The 18948-nt window shown below is 39.1% G+C and overlaps 2 protein-coding genes across 2 annotated transcripts in view; both read right to left on the bottom strand.

Annotated features, from left to right (window-relative positions):
• Window positions 1-8406, bottom strand: part of si:dkey-100n23.5 — a 152671-nt gene extending 144265 nt beyond the window's left edge. The window contains exon 1 of the mRNA XM_035408512.1: window positions 8217-8406. Coding sequence (XP_035264403.1) covers window positions 8217-8300 — 84 coding nt within the window. The 5' untranslated portion in view covers window positions 8301-8406. The remainder of the gene's footprint in view (window positions 1-8216) is intronic.
• A 4026-nt stretch (window positions 8407-12432) lies between these two features.
• Window positions 12433-14579, bottom strand: mid1ip1b (MID1 interacting protein 1b). The gene is made up of 2 exons (XM_035407981.1): window positions 14433-14579; window positions 12433-14006 (listed from the first exon to the last, which is right to left on the bottom strand). Exon 2 carries the CDS (start codon window positions 13563-13565, stop codon window positions 13095-13097), a length of 471 nt encoding a protein of 156 aa, XP_035263872.1. The 5' UTR covers window positions 13566-14006; window positions 14433-14579; the 3' UTR covers window positions 12433-13094.
• Between the last annotated feature and the right edge of the window lie 4369 nt (window positions 14580-18948).

Below are 18948 nucleotides of genomic sequence, written 5' to 3'. Positions count from 1 at the left end.
CAGCCAAGCTGAGCATGCGAGCTCTCTGACCTCTTCCTGGAAAGGTATATACTGTCAGCAAAGCTGGGTTATAATGACCTTGGCACTAGCGCAGAAATCTGCCTTCTCAATACTACCTGCATCACGGAAAATAGAAAAGGGGGAAGTCATCTCTGGCAGCTTGGCTTAAATAATATCTATGTCTCTGGGTAATCAGAGGTCAGAATAACAATAGGTCTGACATCTTCTAACTACTACGAAGATCAATGTTGACAACATTCTATAATGTGTCAATGACTGAACATCTGTGATCAGAGTGGCAATGTGTGATGCGTGCTTTTCCTGATTAGCTGTTCACAGACATTAAGAGAATGCATTGCGTGTTTCTACTGACTAGCTGTTCTCGAAGGGTGACAATGTGCATTTTACATATTTCCAGAGTGACTGTGACTCAAATATTAGCAGTGTGTGTTATGTGTTCTCCTGAGTCACTGTTCTCAGAGATTAGCTGTGTGTGTTACATGTTTCACTGAGTGACTGTTCTCAGATATTAGCAGTGTGTGTTACGTATTTCACTGAGCGACTGTTCGCAGAGATTAGCAGTGTGTTATGTGTTTAACCGAGTGACTGTTCTCAGAGATTAGCAGTGTGTTATGTGTTTTACTGAGTGACTGTTCTCAGAGATTAGCAGTGTGTGTTATGTGTTTTACTGAGTGACCGTTCTCAGAGATTAGCTGTGTGTGTTGTTCTCCTGAGTGACTGTTCTCAGAGATTAACAGTGAGTGTTATGTGCTTTACTGAGTGACTATTCTCAGAGATTAACAGTGTGTGTTATATGTTTAACTGAGTGACTGTTCTCAGAGATTAACAGTGTGTGTTATATGTTTTACTGAGTGGCTGTTCTCAGAGATTAGGAGTGTGTTATGTGTTTAACTGAGTGACTGTTCTCAGAGATTGCCTGTGTGTGTTATGTGTTTAACTGAGTGACTGTTCTCAGAGATTAGCTGTGTGTGTTATGTGTTTTACTGAGTGAATGTTCTCAGAGAGTAGCAGTGTGTGTTATGTGTTTTACTGAGTGACCGTTCTCAGAGATTAGCTGTGTGTGTTGTGTTTTACTGAGTGACTGTTCTCAGAGATTAGCTGTGTGTTATGTGTTTTACTGAGTGAATGTTCTCAGAGATTAGCAGTGAGTGTTATGTGTTTAACTGAGTGACTGTTCACAGAGATTAGCAGTGGTTGTTTTAAGTATATGAAAATGTGTGCCACTTTTTTATTTCTGTTAGTTTAGTGGGATCACAGGCTCTCCGGATCAACTCTCCGGAATCAACTGAGTCACCATGCAGAAGTAAGCACTGCTGTGAGGATTTCTCTAGTGCAGTGGTCTCCAACCCTGGTCCTAGAGAGCTACAGGGTGGTGATTTTAAGGTGAAAACAAAAACTAGCAGACCCTGTAGCTATCCAGGACCAGGGTTGGAGACCACTGCTGGAGACCACTGCTCTAGTGCTTACACAGGGGTTTATGGGATAACAGCAGCATGGCATTCTTCTACAGCAGGGGTGTCAACCTCCAGTCTGAGAAAACTGCAGCATCTGCAGGTATTTGTGGTTTCCTTTCAATCAGCAGCCAATTAAGGCATTGAGAACAAGGTGTGTGGACTCTTTAGTCAATTGATGACTTAAATTACTCACTCGTGCTGAAACACACCAAAAACCAGCAGACACTGAGGCCTTCCCGGTCTGGAGTTTGATACCCTTGCCCGACAGAAGCAACCTGACAAAAGTCAACAACCCTCTGGGTCACACATTGGCAATGCAACTGAAACTAATCGAGTGCGGCATGTCATCTTCTATCTCAGGACTTCGAAATCTGAAGTGCACATTTAACCTATCAAGCTAGATGCGCAGGGTACATTTCTCAGTAGTTAAAACTGATGACCGAGGTTTCAAGCCATAAAAATAAAAAGAGAAAGACTGGAAGCAGGAGGACCTGAATACTTCACAATTCAACCTGCACAGAGGTGCAGAAACAGTTGCCACATTGCTCACAGGTTGGTAATGATGCAAGGTCTTCTGGGAGTGTCATCAGCACAAACCCCTAAACCAACACTCTACATCAGAAAAGCCCATCATTTATTAAAACACAGTGATACGAAAAAAGTTGATCTTTCAATTTTATGGTTTTACATATTGGAACTTAATTAACCCTCATCTGGTTCTCACCAAATTCTAAAAGTAAATCTAGCATCATGTCACTGATAACACACATATTATACTTATGTCATTATGCATTCAAACAAAAAGGTGTGGGAAAAGTTCATCCTTATTGTTTCATTTAAGAAAGTAATTAGAGCCAGGTGCTGCTAATAAAGCGCATATGTTTAAGGGTTTTCCTAGCTCAAAACCAGACAAAGGTGGTATCTCAACCAAAATCGTGCAGGGGTTAAACCCTAGCCCCAATTCCTAGAGCAAATGCATTGTCTTGAAACTCATTTGATTTATATAGTGGCCAGTTTGCAGATCCCATTTCACCCCAGCTTTACAGAAGTTAAAATCCTTTGCCTTCACAAGAGAGCAAGAATTGTGACCCCAATTAGGCAAATAAGGGTAGGCACATGGTAGTTAAACCACAGCCACAATTCCTAGAGCAAATACTTTCTCTGAAACACATCTGATTTATATTCTAGACATTTTGAGGAACCCATTCCATTCCACCCCATTTTTACTGAGATATTTGGTTTAGCAGGAGAAAACTATTTGAGTGGAGGTATTGCTTTAAATGCAAATGACACCAAGTTTGGCTGTCCATGTAGGCTAATAATTATGCCCAAGCAAAAATTTGTATGATAACACAGCAATGTGAAACTCACCTAAACAAGACACTTAGGAAAATCAGTCACCTTAACCCCATTTGTTTAATGTCTGTGTTTTTTGTAATTTGATTTGGAATTTACCACAGTCTATAGGCACATTTGTGAATTACATAATTCTTTCTTTAGTTAGTTAAACAATGTTGGTTCAAAGTGTCATTTAACAATTTACTACTCCTGTTTCATTCTACAGCAGCTAAAATAAAACATTTATATGTTTGTAGTAAGAATTAATACCACAGGTTGTGCTGTGCCTTGTGGAACAAATGTGCAATTTATTCTTTGTCATTATATATTCAACCAAAAATAAGCCAAAATGCAGAAGCCAAGTGCAAAAAAGTAAGTGCTTTCATACCAATTAAGGTAATTAGAACCAGGTGTTGCTAATCAAGTTCACACAATTAGTTGATCATCAGAAAGTGCTACCACCTTTATTTACAAGCAGACACTCTGAGGACAAAATATGTCAGTGACTGAGATTATCTGAGAGAAGCAATTGTTGCTCATCAGTCTGGGAAGGGTTATAAAGCCATTCCCAATCAATATGAAGCCCAACCATCACGAGTGAGAAAGATCATTTAAAAATGGAGAACATTCAAGACAGCCTACCCAGGAGTGGGTGTCCAACCAAATTCACTCCAAGATCAGACAATATGATGCTCCAAGGAAATGCAATGATTCTAAAAGCTACCTCCAGGGATCTACAGGCCTGTCAACATAATAAATGTTACAGTTCATGACTGTTAGGAAAAGACTAAATATGTATGGCCTTCATGGAGGGGTAAACAGAAGAAACCCCCTTCTCTCCATTGCAGCATGGCTTAGGTTTGCAAAATTGCACCTGAATGAACCACGAGACTTCTGGAACACACCAAAGTGGAGTTGTTTTGCCGTAATGCACAATACCATATCTGGTTAAAAAATATATCACCACAAGAACCTCATGCAAACTGTCAAGCATGGTGGTGGAGGGTGATGATTTGGGGCTGCTTTGCAGCCAACAAACCTGGACAACTGACAATCATTGAGATCACCATGTATTCCTCTCTATACCAGCGTATTCTCAAGGCAACTTTGAGACAATCTGTCCAACGGCTAAAGCTTGGCCGAGAAAAACATGCAGCAGAACAATGATCCTAAGCACATTAGCAAATCTACAAGTGGCTGAAATGGCTGAAAAATAAAATCAGGTTTTTGGAATAGCCAAGTCAAAATCCAGACCTCAACCCCATTGAGATGTTGCAGTGGGACTTTCAGAGCGCCGTGCATAAACAAATGTCCTTAAACATCAATGAGCTGAAGCAGGTTTGTAAGGACGTGTGGGCAAGAATTCCTCTCATACAATGGAAGAGACTGATAAACTCATACAGAAAATGATTAGGCTACTTCAGGTTACTGTTGCCAAAGGGGGGTCTACAAGCTAAAGAATGATGGGGTGCACTTTTTCACAAAAGGCTTCTGCATGCTGGATTATCTTTGGTTGAATTAATACTGACAAAGTAAAATCTGCTATGTGTTATTTGTTACAAGACTAGATTTAGCTACTGTTAGGATATGGTAAAGACAAGGCTAGATGAGGGTTAGTTATGCCCTAATACCCAAAACATAGAATTGATTATCTTTCACATCACTGTTAATAAAGTGAATAATAATAATAATACTAATAATAATAATAATGTTGTCATTGTCAGTAGTTGCAGTATTCAACATGAAGTACAATTTTAATGTACATGCCCATACTTGAGAATTAATGTTTTGTAAATGTTTGTAAAAGCTGAATGGGCAAGACTAACGGGTTAAAAATGTTAACATTTTTTAGGAATCAGTAAATACAAATATCACCATTGTATAATAATAATAAGAATAAGAATAAGAAGAAGAAGAAGAAGAAGAAGTTGCAATTAAATATCTGCACTTGATTGTTGTTCATTTTTTAGAAAGAGAAAATATTTGTAGCATACTATATAATTTGCGTTTACTTGACATAATAGGCTATACTTAGTAGACAGAACCACCTCATCATCATTTGGATGGTCACTTTATTTAATCGCTTATTGGAGCCCAGTACCGGTTGGACGTTAACACTTTGTTTTCTAAAGTGAACTGAGTAGGCTATAGCTTTCTCACTGGTTTTATTTTTGAAGGTAGTCGCTCTGGATACTGCAATAAGAGAGTCTGAATATATTGGGTATCATACAGCAAAAAGGTTTAGGGAGATGGATTTTGTGTAAGGTGCATTGTGAACAGGTACTGATGCAGCTAGAATCTTGATAACCAAGAATCTCAGTGGCTAGAAAATTATCATATGGTTTTCTTTTAGTTTGTGTTTTTTTTCTGACAAACAAGTCAACCAGCATTAGGCTACTAATTCTAACCAGATTATTGATGGTAGGTTATTCAATTGTTTACATTTGGTGAATTAATATTAAGATTGTAGAGACTGCCTAAAATGCACATACTACCTGACTATGACAACACCAATTTTGTAATTGATTAATTTATTGTAAGAAACTGAAACAACTATTAACTTACATTGACATTGTATAAACGGTAGACCTACTAATGGTTCATATGTTGGTAGATAATCTGTATGCCTAAATAAAATTAATTTTAAAACTTGGCATTAGCAAGGTAGCTACAGTAGCCTAGTTAAAAGAGTAAAACAGTAGACTAACTATTAGTTGGGGTTTGGGTTACTTACAACAATAGGTTTAGGCAGGTGAATTTCATGATTAGTGACAACAACAAAAAATTGACATTGTCAGAAATACTGTTTTTTACCCCATTATTACCCCCTGAAGTGAGAATTTATCTTTTGAATGTTTGTAGAGAAGTAGCTCATTCTTCCTCGACTCAGTGCACACACTAATGTTGCTAGAAAATGTTGTTCGCTAGCTAAGTAGCTAAATTCAATGTTATGGGTGGCAAGTCGAAACTGCTAGCAGCTAGCTGGTTAACTGTAGTTACCTTTTAACTATAGTTAATGTCACTGGTTAGCAAGTTGTTGTTCAGTATTTTTAGTGTTAACAGCACAGTAGGTTGCTAGCTAGTGCATTATTGTAATGAAACATCTCAAGAATAGCTAAGTAGCTACTAGTTAAGCAAGAAACTAGTTAACCAGTCAGCTAATATTAATGGTTTCATTGATGCCATATGTCATTGCTGGCTAGCTAGCTGCACTTCAATAATGTTAGTTTAATTTTTCATTTAGTCAGAAAGCTAGCTAGCCATGCAGCTGGTTTAATGAAGCTATGTAGCCAAATAGCCAGCCAACTGTATGAATGAAACAAATGTTGGCGATGTAGCTGGTTACACCATATTTTGTTTAAAAAGTAACAGTAGCGATTACAAATTCAATCCAAGGCTTTATGGCCTACTGTACCTTGTAATCATGTCGCTATCTGACTCATGAAACAATATTATGTGAGTTTTGCATGTGAAATGGCAGAGAATGCATTTAAATGAAATATAAGTGAGCTTCCCACAAAGATGATACAGCTGTAAAAACAACATTTGAGATTTTTTTGCAATTATTAGTTAGCAAGCAAGCTAGCTTCCATGCAAAACCAAGATGGCAACTACAAAGTTTTGCCTGTGAGTGTCTTGCAATTGGCTACTTTGATCTAACAACTTTGATCAGATGTTGTATCTGGCAGATGCAGCTAAAATTCCAATGGGGAGAATTATTGCATTTTGATGATGTAATTGGCAGTAAAAAATCAGGAGATAACCAAAATAACCCAAGTTTAATGGCTTTATTGCGTGGACGTGTTAATTTATTTGTGAATTCTGTGTACTACAGATGTTAATGTTCTTAAGGGCTGAAAGTCTGTGGTCATTGTGGTTATTTCTGTAGGGAGCTCTGAAAAGCACCAAACTCTTGGTGCTGTATAGGTATTTGGCATGCCAGCAGACCAAGCTGTAACCTGTAGCAGCATTAGCTTTCTATCTCCCTTTCAGTATGCAAGGTATGGGGAAAATTTACATCAGGGTTAATGTTCAAAGATAATGTCAGGTCAAGTCAGGTACCAGTAGTCACGATGACAAAAATATCAGTATTATTTTAGTCTATCAGATACTAAACTCAGGGGGGTATTTCAGAAGCAGGATTACTGAGCGACCTGGAAATTTTCACTGAGTAAATCCTAGAACACCTGGTCCATGTTCCAGATTTGGGAGGGTTCCAGGTTTTATTCAATGCAGTTATTCCACTAACTCAATAATCCTGCTTTGTGAAATACCCCACAGGTTCCAGCCTGGTTAAATACAAAAAGTAAACAATGAAGGGTCGTTTTCACATGGAGTGCCAAGAAGTTTCTTAAAACTTTCAAGGCATACATTTTTTAATTAACTTGCTAAAATATGTCAAATCAGTTTTATATTAGACTAGACCTATGGAAAATAACGCAAGTTGGCTAAATGGAGCTACATAAATAGCTGCGTTCGTTATTGTTGGTTTGGTATCTGTAAACAGTTCAAACACGCCATATACTGACTGGAACACATGATCAAGAAAGACTAGTACGACAGCAATGATTTATCATCGAAAGGATGTTGCTAACTTAGACATAATGCACACTCAGTTGCAAGTTCTGTAGTCCAACTAATTTGGCTAGCTAGTCTGACGTTATTTCCACGGTGTCAGTGGTAATCAGCATGCGAAGGAAGTCAACACAGATATCTGTACCTGGCAACATTGTCATTAACGTTAGCTAGCTAACGTAAGCGAGAAGTTCTGACAGGCGATAGTCTAGTCTAAAACCGTTATTCGAGCTGACGTTGGGTAGTCTATACACACTTAGATCTCCACAGAACCATCTAGCTAGCACTGTAAACATGCATACCTGCCAAGACTATCTGATTCGTTAGGGAACAAATAAGCTACAGCAGCCTAACGATAGGAACCATATCTGTTTAAATGGAAACAAGCAGCACTGCAAACAAAAAACAGGAAGGAACTAGCCAGTAAGATTCCAGTAACGCAGTCACCGCTGAGGTTAGCTAAAAAAAACTGCTAGCCTACGTTCAGGTTTCGTCACCGTACCTTTAATTAATCTAACGTTAACGTTAGCACACTAACGTTGTCAACAATTTTTCAAAATTACAGTTTACTAGTTAGTTAGCTAATTGACAACACTGACTGTTAGACTAACGGAGCTGGCTAGTTACACAGCTAACTAGTTAGCTGTTCTGGTTTTGTTTTGTTTTTTTAAGTACTGTCAATTTTGAATTAAGTTGCTCTACGTTACTCAGCCAGCTAACGTTAGACTAGATAAGCTAGCTAACTGGCAACCAAAATAGCTAATTTAGCTAGCTAATGTTAGTTAAGCTAGGATAGACTGCTAAGCAACTTTCTCATTTTGTACTTACACATCGATAGTCGTCAGAATCAGAGTTAAAGGATGTGCAGCGACTGCTACCATTACTGGGTTGACCAATGTCTTTATTTTCCATTGTAATGTAAATCACGGTTTAATGTCAGTGTTTTGATAGTTAGACAAATTCATCATGTGGAGTAGCTACCTACTAGCTAACGGTCTACGATGAGTTCCTACAGTGCGCGCCGAGGGACATATGGAAGGAATACTACACAGAAAAACGCAATAAAGGCACATCTCTCCATCTCTCCAAATGCCGAAATGTTGAGTAGCTGTTTCCAGGAGACTACTCGGATTATGGACATGTTTAAGTTTCATAGTCCCCACCAACTATATCTTTTTAAATGTATCTTTATTAGGGGACCGAATACGAAATGCTGAAACCTTATTGTTTTTGTAGGAGTTATTTGGAGTCCAAGCATGAAGTGCTGGAAAACATATTGTATTTGTAAGAATTACTATAATATCTTCTGATGTTTTGCTCATTTCTGGCAAGTGTGTCTGATAACTTTTTTCGAAACTTTGTACAGTGGTCAAAGGTTGTGTGCATTACAGAAGGAGCGAATGTGGTGCCAATTGGACACGTGGTCACGCTATAGCGTTCAATTGAAAATACAGACTTTGAAAAGGCATAATTCCTGACACGTTTGGCCTAGAGACATGAAACCAATCAGAAATCTGATACATTCTCTGGATCAGAAAGTCAATGTCTCTCCTCACAACAAACAACTATGCTGCTTTGAATGAAAGGTGTGTCAGCTAGATTTTCCACCATTTTGAATAAATTAAAAAACATTTTAAAGGCATCTCCTGGAAAGTTTGACCAATTGCATTACACTCGACATGCCACATCTACTCACTATAATATTAAAAAGCTATATAAACAAAGTTGCTTTCTGTGTGGAATTAGTATGTTCTCCCATGTCCCTGTGGGTTTCATCTAGGTTACTCTAGTTTCCCTTTATCTAATGTTACATTATGTGTGCTGCTTTTCCTTAATAGTAAGAAATTTGACTGGTTCCAAATAAATATTCAATATTAATCAATGACTGGACATTTTTGGAATGTCTGGTGAATGTCTCACTACTTCTAAAATACTTCAGATAAATTGCACAGGCTGACAACAGGAAATTGCGTGCCAAACACTGCTCGTGGACAGTCCCCCTGAAAACATGACAGAAATTTTACAACCCACGTCATGTTTACTTGAATAATTAACCCTGATTATCAAGGTGTGAATAAAGGCAGGTTTATGCAGAATAACATAGAAGAAATAGTTTGAAAAATCAAGATTTTGCAAACTGCAAGTTTGAAAGTTTCCTGAACTGCTCATGTTTATCCTCTGCTGAGTTGGATGCAGCAGTGATGCGGCCATGGTGTTAGTTGTGCAGAACAAATGCACTATATGACCAAAAGTATCCAGACACCCCTTAGTCTAGGGCTGTTCTTCATGGTTTGGGCTAGGTCCCTTAGTTCCAGTGAAGGAAAATCTTAATGTTACAGCATACAATCACATTCTAGATGATTCTGTGCTTCCCCGACAGTTTGGGGAAGGCTCTTCCCTGTTTCAACATGACAGTGCCCCCGAGTACACAGCGAGGTCCATATAGAAACGGTTTTGTTGAGAACGGTGTGGAAGAACTTGCCCGAGCTGCAGAGAGCCCTGACTTCAACCTCATCCAACACCTTTGGAATCAGTTTGACGGCCAACTGCGAGCCAGGCCTAATCGCCCAATCATTGCCCGACCTCAGTAATGCTCTTCTGGCTGAATGGAAACAAATCCCTGCTGCAATGCTCCAACATCTAGTATAAAGCCTTCCCAGACGAGTGGAGGTTGTTATAGCTGCAAAGGGTGGACCAACTCCATATTAATGCCGATAATTTTGGATGAGATGTTGAATGTCAGGTGTCCACACACCTTTGGCCATGTAGTGTAGCTCTCCATGTTTTCATTTCTGAAAAGAACATACCAGGCAAAGTAGAAGCAGGGGTTGAAACAGAACATGTTTTGAACAAGCATGCAATGCATTATTGGCCTAAGGAGCAGCCTCCGAAAATGTGACATTGCATCTGCAAATGATCCATCCATCCATTATCTACACCCACTTATCCTGGGCAGGGTCACGGGGGGTGCTGGAGCCTATCCCAACAAGCATTGAGCAAGAGACAGGAATACACCCTGGACAGGCCACCAATCTATCGCAGGGCACACACTCATACCTATGGTAGGTAACCAGAGTAGCCATACGTCAGAGACAGGGAAAACATGCAGACACGTGAAGCCGAGATTCAAACCCACAACCTTCTTGCTGTGATGTGACAGTGCTACCCACTGCACCACCGTGCCACCCATATAGTATGCACTTTCGTATTTAGTATGCATACACTTTTTAGTTATATATGAATACATATGTACATATATATGTATATATGTGCATTCATTGTAGTGTACTGCAGTAGGCCTGTGATTAGTTTTAGAAATGTCTCAGTAATCTGTGACCCTGAGCCATCACTGCCCTCCCTCTGTGTGATATGACCTAGTTTACTTTACTGTACAAAAGAAAGTTGGGATCTCACACTTCCAGTTTGTCAGCATTTACAACATACCGGTCCAATGTATCTAACAAAATGCAATTTTTATGATAACATTTTATAATTTATTTTAATTATTGATAGTTTGATAGGTTAATTAAACTCATTTTTATGTTACCAAGAGGCCTCCCTCTAGATCAGTTTACACCATCATCTGCTTAGACTACATGTTTATTCTCATGTGTTTGTGCTGTTTGTCGCACCCAGGCTCAAAACTATCCAGAGGCATGCTGCTGGTTAGTGGAACTAGCTGTGGGTATTGGATGTTTCCACTGGTGCTCCAGCTACAGCTGTGAGATCATGGCATTCCTGGTCCATTATGACTAATAGAGATGGAATGGTGATCTGGCATTTGTTGCTTGACTGTTATTAACAAAATGGTTGGAGCAACAACACACCCATAATAGGAATATCTGAAATTCCCTTACAAAGGCTTTAGCTAAAGAGTGAGGAAGATTTTTGTTCCAGAATTAGCTGCAGCATAGAGTATCATTTCCAAACTGACTTTCCTAGCCATACAGCAGCAACCCCCACAAACTGCATCTCTCAGACTAGCATATGAATCCTATTTGAATATGGCCACATGGGCAAAACAAAAGTGGAATTAAGGTGCGGTTTCAATAAGTGCATAAGCTGTTCAAATGGAAAATTTCATTTTAATGGCACCCAGAGAATATCATTGATCTGAAAGTCTAACCCACAGTAAACTGTGGTTCATTCTCAAGATTATTGTATGAGGCAAGATTACCTCAACTTGCTGGATTGTGGTATGACTACATTCTTTCAATAGAGTGATCATGCCTGTGGAAGTTAAGAAGACATGGAATTCAAAACATCTGCAAAATAAATTCTCAGATCACCTTTGTCCTTGATTTCAATGCACATTTGTGAATTCAAATCTGTTGCAGATCAATTTCACCTAAAAACCTAACTAAACACTCCTTCACCACTCTCTGCCTATACTTCCTGGTCACTTCTCTGTTCTGGCCCCCGGTGCTGGAATGAACTTCTCACTCTTGTCAGGACAACAGAAATTCTACCCATCTTCCAAGGCAGACTGAATACGCACCTCTTCAGACTGCATCATTCTCCCCTGACCCTCTATAACAGGCTTGCTCAATCTTATCCAGAAAGGGCCGGTGTGGGTGCAGGATTTTGTTCCAACTGGGCATTTACACACCTGATTCTACTCATCATGGTGCTTAGCAAAAGATTCCAAGGGGCTGATTAGTAGAATCAGGTGTGTTATTGCTTGATTGGAACAAAGGCCTGCACGCACACCGGCCCTTTCTGGATAAGATTGAGGACCCCTGTTCTATGATGATTATCTTTTTAGACTTCCTCTCAGGATATTGTAAGTATAGATACGTAAAGGTTTGCTGTATTGCGGTATCTACTTTTGTTAGCAATACCAATCGGTGGTTTGTTCAGTTAACCACACATTGATTATAGATCCTTCTGTGCCTTTGTGATATTGCTCTTTGGTATTCCTGACAAACTGATGTTCTCCCCTTAAGTGGCTCTGGATAAGAGTGTGATATAATTGATTGCAATATAAATGTAATAAAATTAGCATTGAGTGGAATATACATGCTTAACAAAGTAAAACACAATATTGAAAATGTATAAATAGTTTATTTTTTGTACAATAGTTTAATACTAGAAACCATGTAAACCCTTGTGTAATTTATACCATATTAATAACATCCATAAAATCTCATGGAACCCATCATTACTCAATACATTGAAATGACAGAATTATCAGAAGATTCCAGTTCATAGATTTTTTTCAGGACATTCAAATCATTGGTATAATAACACCACTGTAACCTCATTTGATGTACATCAGTCAGTATGCAGCGGTAGCCCTTGTACAGAGGCTGAGTCCAGTCCAGCATCATTAAAAAAGCATATGCATGTATGTGTGTATTACATACATATGTGCAATATTACTCAACCGGAAAGGTTCAACTCTGAAAACACAATAGTGGTAGACAATTGTTTAAATAAATTCTTGTGGTACACACACAATGTGGCAGCAAAACAATCATAATACAACCAGTAAAAAATAGTGCAAATGGGGATACTTAACTTTAAGGTGACAACAATGCATAAAGCAAAATTGAACAGGCTACATTTCTTTTTTAGATTAATACAGCTCAATCTGTAATCCCCCAATAGATATACACCACTTCCGTTCAACTCGAACTTCCTTAGGTGCGTAAAGTTCGACTCCCATCAGGGAAATTTTCTTAGCTGGTGAATAGAGGGAAAGCCTTAATACCCCCATCCTCCGATACCGATTTCTTGCTTGTATCTGTTGGTGAGGGTGTTCGCCTTTCCTGTCAGCTTGGACAGAACCGTGTGCAGTCCGCTAAGGTGGAAGCGAAAGAGTTTCTCCAGGTCTTCCTCTTTCTCTTCGGAGTCGATTCTGGAACTCTCCAGGGCGCCGACGCCATGTTTGTCCTTCCTCCTTTCTTCGGCCTGCCGGACTCCCCATTCGATGTCGGTCCTTATGGACTTTAACAGGACGTAGTAGCTGTACATATCCCCATCGGAGAAGTAGGTGGTTGGCCCGTTGCTGGTTGCCCGGATGTCGTTAACCGCCTTTTCCTCGTCCAGAGGCACATCTCTTATAAGGCTGGGAACCATTACAGTCTGGTCCATATTATTAACCGCGCCGATGAAGCGGTTCATGGCATTGAAGAGGGAATTCTTCTGACGGTAGGAATCACAACTCTGCATCATTTTGACGAATGCAATCGAAACGTTCAGCTCTCAAACTTAATGAAAAGTGCTGGAAACAACGAATCAACTGCAGTGTCACGTCCAATAGTTTGCAGAAAAAACAAGTAACCTTTTTCTGTGCGTTCCAAGAAAAAAGTTACTAAAGTCGTTGTAGTTGACTTCAAAGTAATGAAGCTTGTCGCTGTGCAGAACTCGTTACTGGGCTATTCAGTTCTCCTTTTCAAGTTATGTCCATGCAACGGGCCAACCACTTGAGCGTACGTTTCTTCTTAATATTGCAAAGGTAAGAGAGCAAACTACCTATGACTTCAAGTTCCCACGTCCTCCCTTATAAAGCAGGTGGTTTAATGAGGAAGGGCGTTCCCAGAACCTGTCCATCGACGTTTTTCCCTCCCCCCTTAGCTCTCAGTCTCAAATCAGGTCCAACCAGATTCCAGTTATCTGAAATAAAAAAACAAGTCGATTTAGTATGTTTCTCGGGTACGGTAGTGTTTCCAAGCACCCAACGAGGCAGTCAGCATGCAAAAGAATGGAGATAACTTACGCAACACTGGTCGCCGAATAGCATTAGGGGTGTGGCCGATCAGTGTTGTAATGGTGTGAAATTAAGCTTAATACATACGTTGAAAAGGCATGTCGAAACACTACCAAAGAAACCAGTTACCTAAACCATACTTCCACAAGAAGAGACAAATGTAACTAAGCTTTATGCAGGAATTTCGAAAACGGTATGATTGCAAATGAATTGTACATAGCATTTAATTTAGCTACCGGCGTTCGCTCGGGCACTTATCAAGTTAGCTTTAGCCTATCCACTGTGCCACATGACTTTGGTTAGCTTGCTTGCTAGCTAGCTAAATATCTTACAGTTTCGGGTAGACGCTGAATGGATTTCTCGTATCCCCAACGAACTCCACCTTTTTCCTTGTTATCAGCAACTTCGTCAAGCCAAGTATACGACACAGACTCTCGCAGAGCGAAGCGTTGCTGAATATTCATGAAGAAAGGCATCAGCCCATGGCCGTACCTCCGGTTTAAGCCAATGAAATTTGTTCACCGATTTCTCAGGGAGTCAGGCACAGGCGGTTTCCGTACGACTGGCCGAACTAGACGAGCTTGAAAGACCAGGGTTAAAGCATTTCCGCCAAGTTAATAGGGGGAAACTGAGTCGGATTCGGACCCTATTTTGTGCTGAATCGACTGAAATCGACAAATGAAAACATAAATAAGTTCGATGTATTATTTCAAGTAGGCATTATATTTTACTTAACCTAAGCATGATGACACTGACAGAGCAAAGCAGTTCGCGGTGCACTGCGGTACATTTAACATAAGATAATCAAATTCGAGTAGAGCCCTAGCCTATAACCTATAACACAATGTTTTACATGCATCGAAACATTTTTTTAAAGCATAGGCCTATTGAGTAGGCTACCTTGTACTTTAGTTTTATTGAATTTGGTTAACGTTCAATAAAATACCAGTAGGCCTACATCTTAATTATAGCGAGGCTGCCTGGTGTAGGCTGTTCCATTCTTTCTGCTTGAACCAAAACATGTACAAAAATACACAACACAGTAGTTGCTAGCAGTGACACGCTTTCAGAAGTAGGCTACTTCACTTGCCTTGGAAGAAATTGTGTGGAACAAAGACCATGGGTAGGCTAATGTAGATGTCTAGTAGTGATGATGTGTACAGATAGTGCCACAACTTGGGACTCGGGTCATTAACAATGTAGGTAGGGCGGCCTTAAGACTAAATATTAAAGGTCTTGATTTGGTAGGTGGTGGTGGAAAAAAGTGATGCCATGTTAGTAGCGCTGTGAACTTTAGGCCCAATACATGCTTTGTGTGGTGTAAAAAAATTTCAGATGTGTGTTTGTCTGTAGGCCTACTTATAAACAACCAATAAGATTTTAGGAGCTCCTTTTCACTGCTGCAATAAAGCATTATGATTACAGCCAATGTCATCAGCATTGGACATTTAGGCCAGGGGTGTGCAACTCTGGTCCTGGAGGGGCAGTCTGAGCACTGGTTTTTGTTCCAACCAGTTACCTTAGTTTTAGTTTTCTGACAGCTCTGAACTACGCTGGTTCAATCCTGTATTTCAGAGTGGTAAAATCTTGAGGTTTTTAAAATCTTTACACTTGAAGAATAAGGCTGTAGCTGTTGCTTATACACATATCAAGATATGATTGAGCTGATTAAATAAATAAGAGAAGTCACAATCCTAAAACTGGCCCCTGTGCACCCCTGATTTAGGCCTGAAGTTTTTTTCTTTTACCTTGCCTTTTGGGGCCTCTGCCAGTTAAGTCTTTTATATGACATAGTGGTGGCATGGGAGCAGGATGCCCATAGCCTAAAACAAATGAATGAAAAAAACCCAAATTGGCTTAATTTGCAAAATAACTTTATTAGGCTATGCCTATCATAAGACCTAATTAGTGTGAGAATAAGAATGGTGTGGAGTGCATGATACAGGTCATTGAAGGTTTGACCAAATTTTAAGATTGGCATAAATAAATGGTATCCTCTACCTTACAATACAGTGTATAATTAAGGCTGGGTGTTTGTCATGGGAAATATTGGCTGAAGTTGTGGAGCAGTCACAGCCAAGTTGTTGAAAATTTCAGAAAACTGAAAAGAATTGAAGAAATCTGAGTTTAAAACAAACATTAGTTATTAAATTATTAATAGATCTCATGTGCAGCAGTGGGGAAACAATAAAAATAACATGCACAACTGTAGCAACAGTAACAACTGCTTGATGTTTCAAAAAACTCAACAGGCAGTAACCTGCTCCTAGGAACAAATAGCCTACAAGTGAAATGCATTGATAAGTTGGTGCACTTAATTGCTTAATTAGGTCCATAACAGAAAGAAGAGCATGATATTTTGCATTTAACAGAATGTTGTTTGAAATATAGCATGCTCAAATTGCATTACTGAAATGAAACACGGTTACTGTTTGTTTGGGCCTTGGAAAATTATGTGAACTTAAGCTTTCTGGTTACCATGAAATATAATAGTGGGGACACAAACGAACATGATTTTAAAGGTTGTTTTAAAAAAAAAAAAAAATTAATTGCAGATATTTCCCCAGGTGCACAAACTCCTTCAAGGACTTCAGCTAGTTTGCCTGGACTAGCCTTTTGGAGACTGCCGATTCCGGTGCTGCTAACGCTGTTTGCATAGGTGTGGTTGAGACCACCCTACTCCTTACAAAAAACTGATGTTACACATAAGGGTGTCACCACTTTTTCCAAACATCTTCCAAACAGTCTATTTTACAAACATTTAGTTTTTACTTTTAACATTTACATGTACACTTATATTTTACATTTACATATAATATAATTTTTCAGTCTTACTTTAATGCATAACATTACTCTTTGAGAAGCGATTACAATGTTTTAGATGAATTTTTCTCAAAATATTTAAAAAAGTGAAATTTGAAAATTGTAGTGCATATTTTTTACACTTGGCAATGCCAAATACGCAAAATTGTGAAGGGTTACGCAGTGTACAACTTTTACAAACAGCACCCCATAACAAAAGGAAATCTTTGCGGCTTGTTTCCATTGTGATCCTTCCTGGGGGGACAAGAAGCAGGAGTTGACATAAAAATGGTTTAAAGACACCTGAGAAACAACTATGATCCTAAAACATAACAAATATTAGATTAAAAGTGCAGTGTAGAATGGACTGGCATCATGATGTACCATACCGCCATCATTTCAAAAGCCAATTTGAATTTGCCTGAATTTTGAATTGTTTTTATGGTTTGGGGGAATTTATTCCACAAGTAAGCAGCAGGGAAAGTCCCTTTATCCATGTTACTACTGCATCTAAACAGAACAACATCGGTGGAGCTGCCTTTTGTGAAATTCAAATATCTAATACATACTCGGTCAAAATAGTCCCTGAGTTATGCTGGGACCCGCCCACTGTCCTATGTACTTTGCATAAATTAATTCGATTCATTCTGTCTTCCACTTTGAGCCATTGCACGACGTTAAAGTATGAAAGGCCCAGAGGAGTGAGAGCAGGCAAATTCAAGCATATCCTAACAATCTTGTTTTGTGATGTCTGCAGTTTTTTGGAACTCTATCAAACCGTGAAACATGCATAATCAAAGAAGCTTTGGATTATTACAAAGCCCCCCAAGGCACCGTGGGCGAAAAATTCAACGTGGAAATCCATAGTCTTGGTTTTGTAAGTTCAGTTGGCTATTGAGCCCCCTAGACACCCTATGTGATAATAAATAAATAAATAAATAAATAAATAAAAATTAAATGTGGAAATCCGTACTCTTGGTTTTGCAATCTGTACGATCAGTTTTGGAAATCCGTGCGTTCGGTTTGCCAGTCCGTACGCTTGGTTTGGCAATCTGGACACCCAATTTTTAAATACCTGTGTTCGGTTTGCTTCCAGCCCGTACACTCAGTTTTGCAATCTGTGCGCACGGTTTTTGAGTGAGTTCATATTGCTATATAAAATCCATTTGTAAACAAAGGGTTCATTGCAAGAAAGTCAGACATGGAAGAATCATAGCTACAATACACACTCTAGGAAACGGCATAATTATTAAAGCTATATGGACAAGAACCCATGGTAGCCTATCGAATATTGGCACGGTTATGCTGTGATGTTAGGCACGACTCGAAACGGGGAACTCTGGCAAACCAGTTAGACGTACCAATGTTCATGAGAGGATATACCACGGGGTTGAGTGCCATATCGCTTTTATGAAACGGTGTCTATATCTTATAATAATTCACGAAAGAAATACAACACAACAACTTTAAAAATTATGTTTTAATAGATTACACGATGTGTCCTGCTTAATTCATTAAGTTACTAAGCAACGACAGTTTCTTGTTTGGACACAACTAATTTAACTGACTAGACACAAACTGCGTTAGCTGTTTAGCTATTTAATCAACACGTTCTCATCCCAACTCGTCAAATCGTAGGCATGGATTGCAAAACCAAATGTAGACTACGAATTACAAAACCGAGGGTAGGCTATGGACTTCAACGTTGAGATGTTTTTTTTTTTTTTTTTTTTTTTTTACATAGGGCGTCAAATCGTGAGCACGGATTAGCCTACAAAAGTATTCGAGTTACAAAACCGAGATTGGGAATTTTCACGTTTAGATATTTTCCCCCCATATTATGCTTTTATCGGCTGCACAAATAAGCGCATTGGCAAGTGTGAACCTGCAGACTCTTCTCAAAAACGGGTCCTGTGATTTATTTTTTAACAAAACCTTTTGTGCCATTTTTTCCCTGTTAAATCGTCAATATAGCTTTGGTCCTCGTTAGCCTACTCAAATCATGGCCCACGAGATTCAACAATGGCTGGTTTTGCAACCTCCCGT

This window comes from Anguilla anguilla, chromosome 3 (genome assembly GCF_013347855.1).
Source record: "Anguilla anguilla isolate fAngAng1 chromosome 3, fAngAng1.pri, whole genome shotgun sequence".
NCBI classification, from domain to species: domain Eukaryota; kingdom Metazoa; phylum Chordata; class Actinopteri; order Anguilliformes; family Anguillidae; genus Anguilla; species Anguilla anguilla.
The sequence above is the reverse complement of the archived record's forward strand: the minus strand, read 5'-3'. Positions and strand labels throughout refer to the sequence as shown.

Coding starts and splice junctions, on each gene's coding strand:
- mid1ip1b (XM_035407981.1), bottom strand. CDS start 13,565: ATGATGCAGAGTTGTGATTCCTACCGTCAGAAGAATTCCCTCTTCAAT.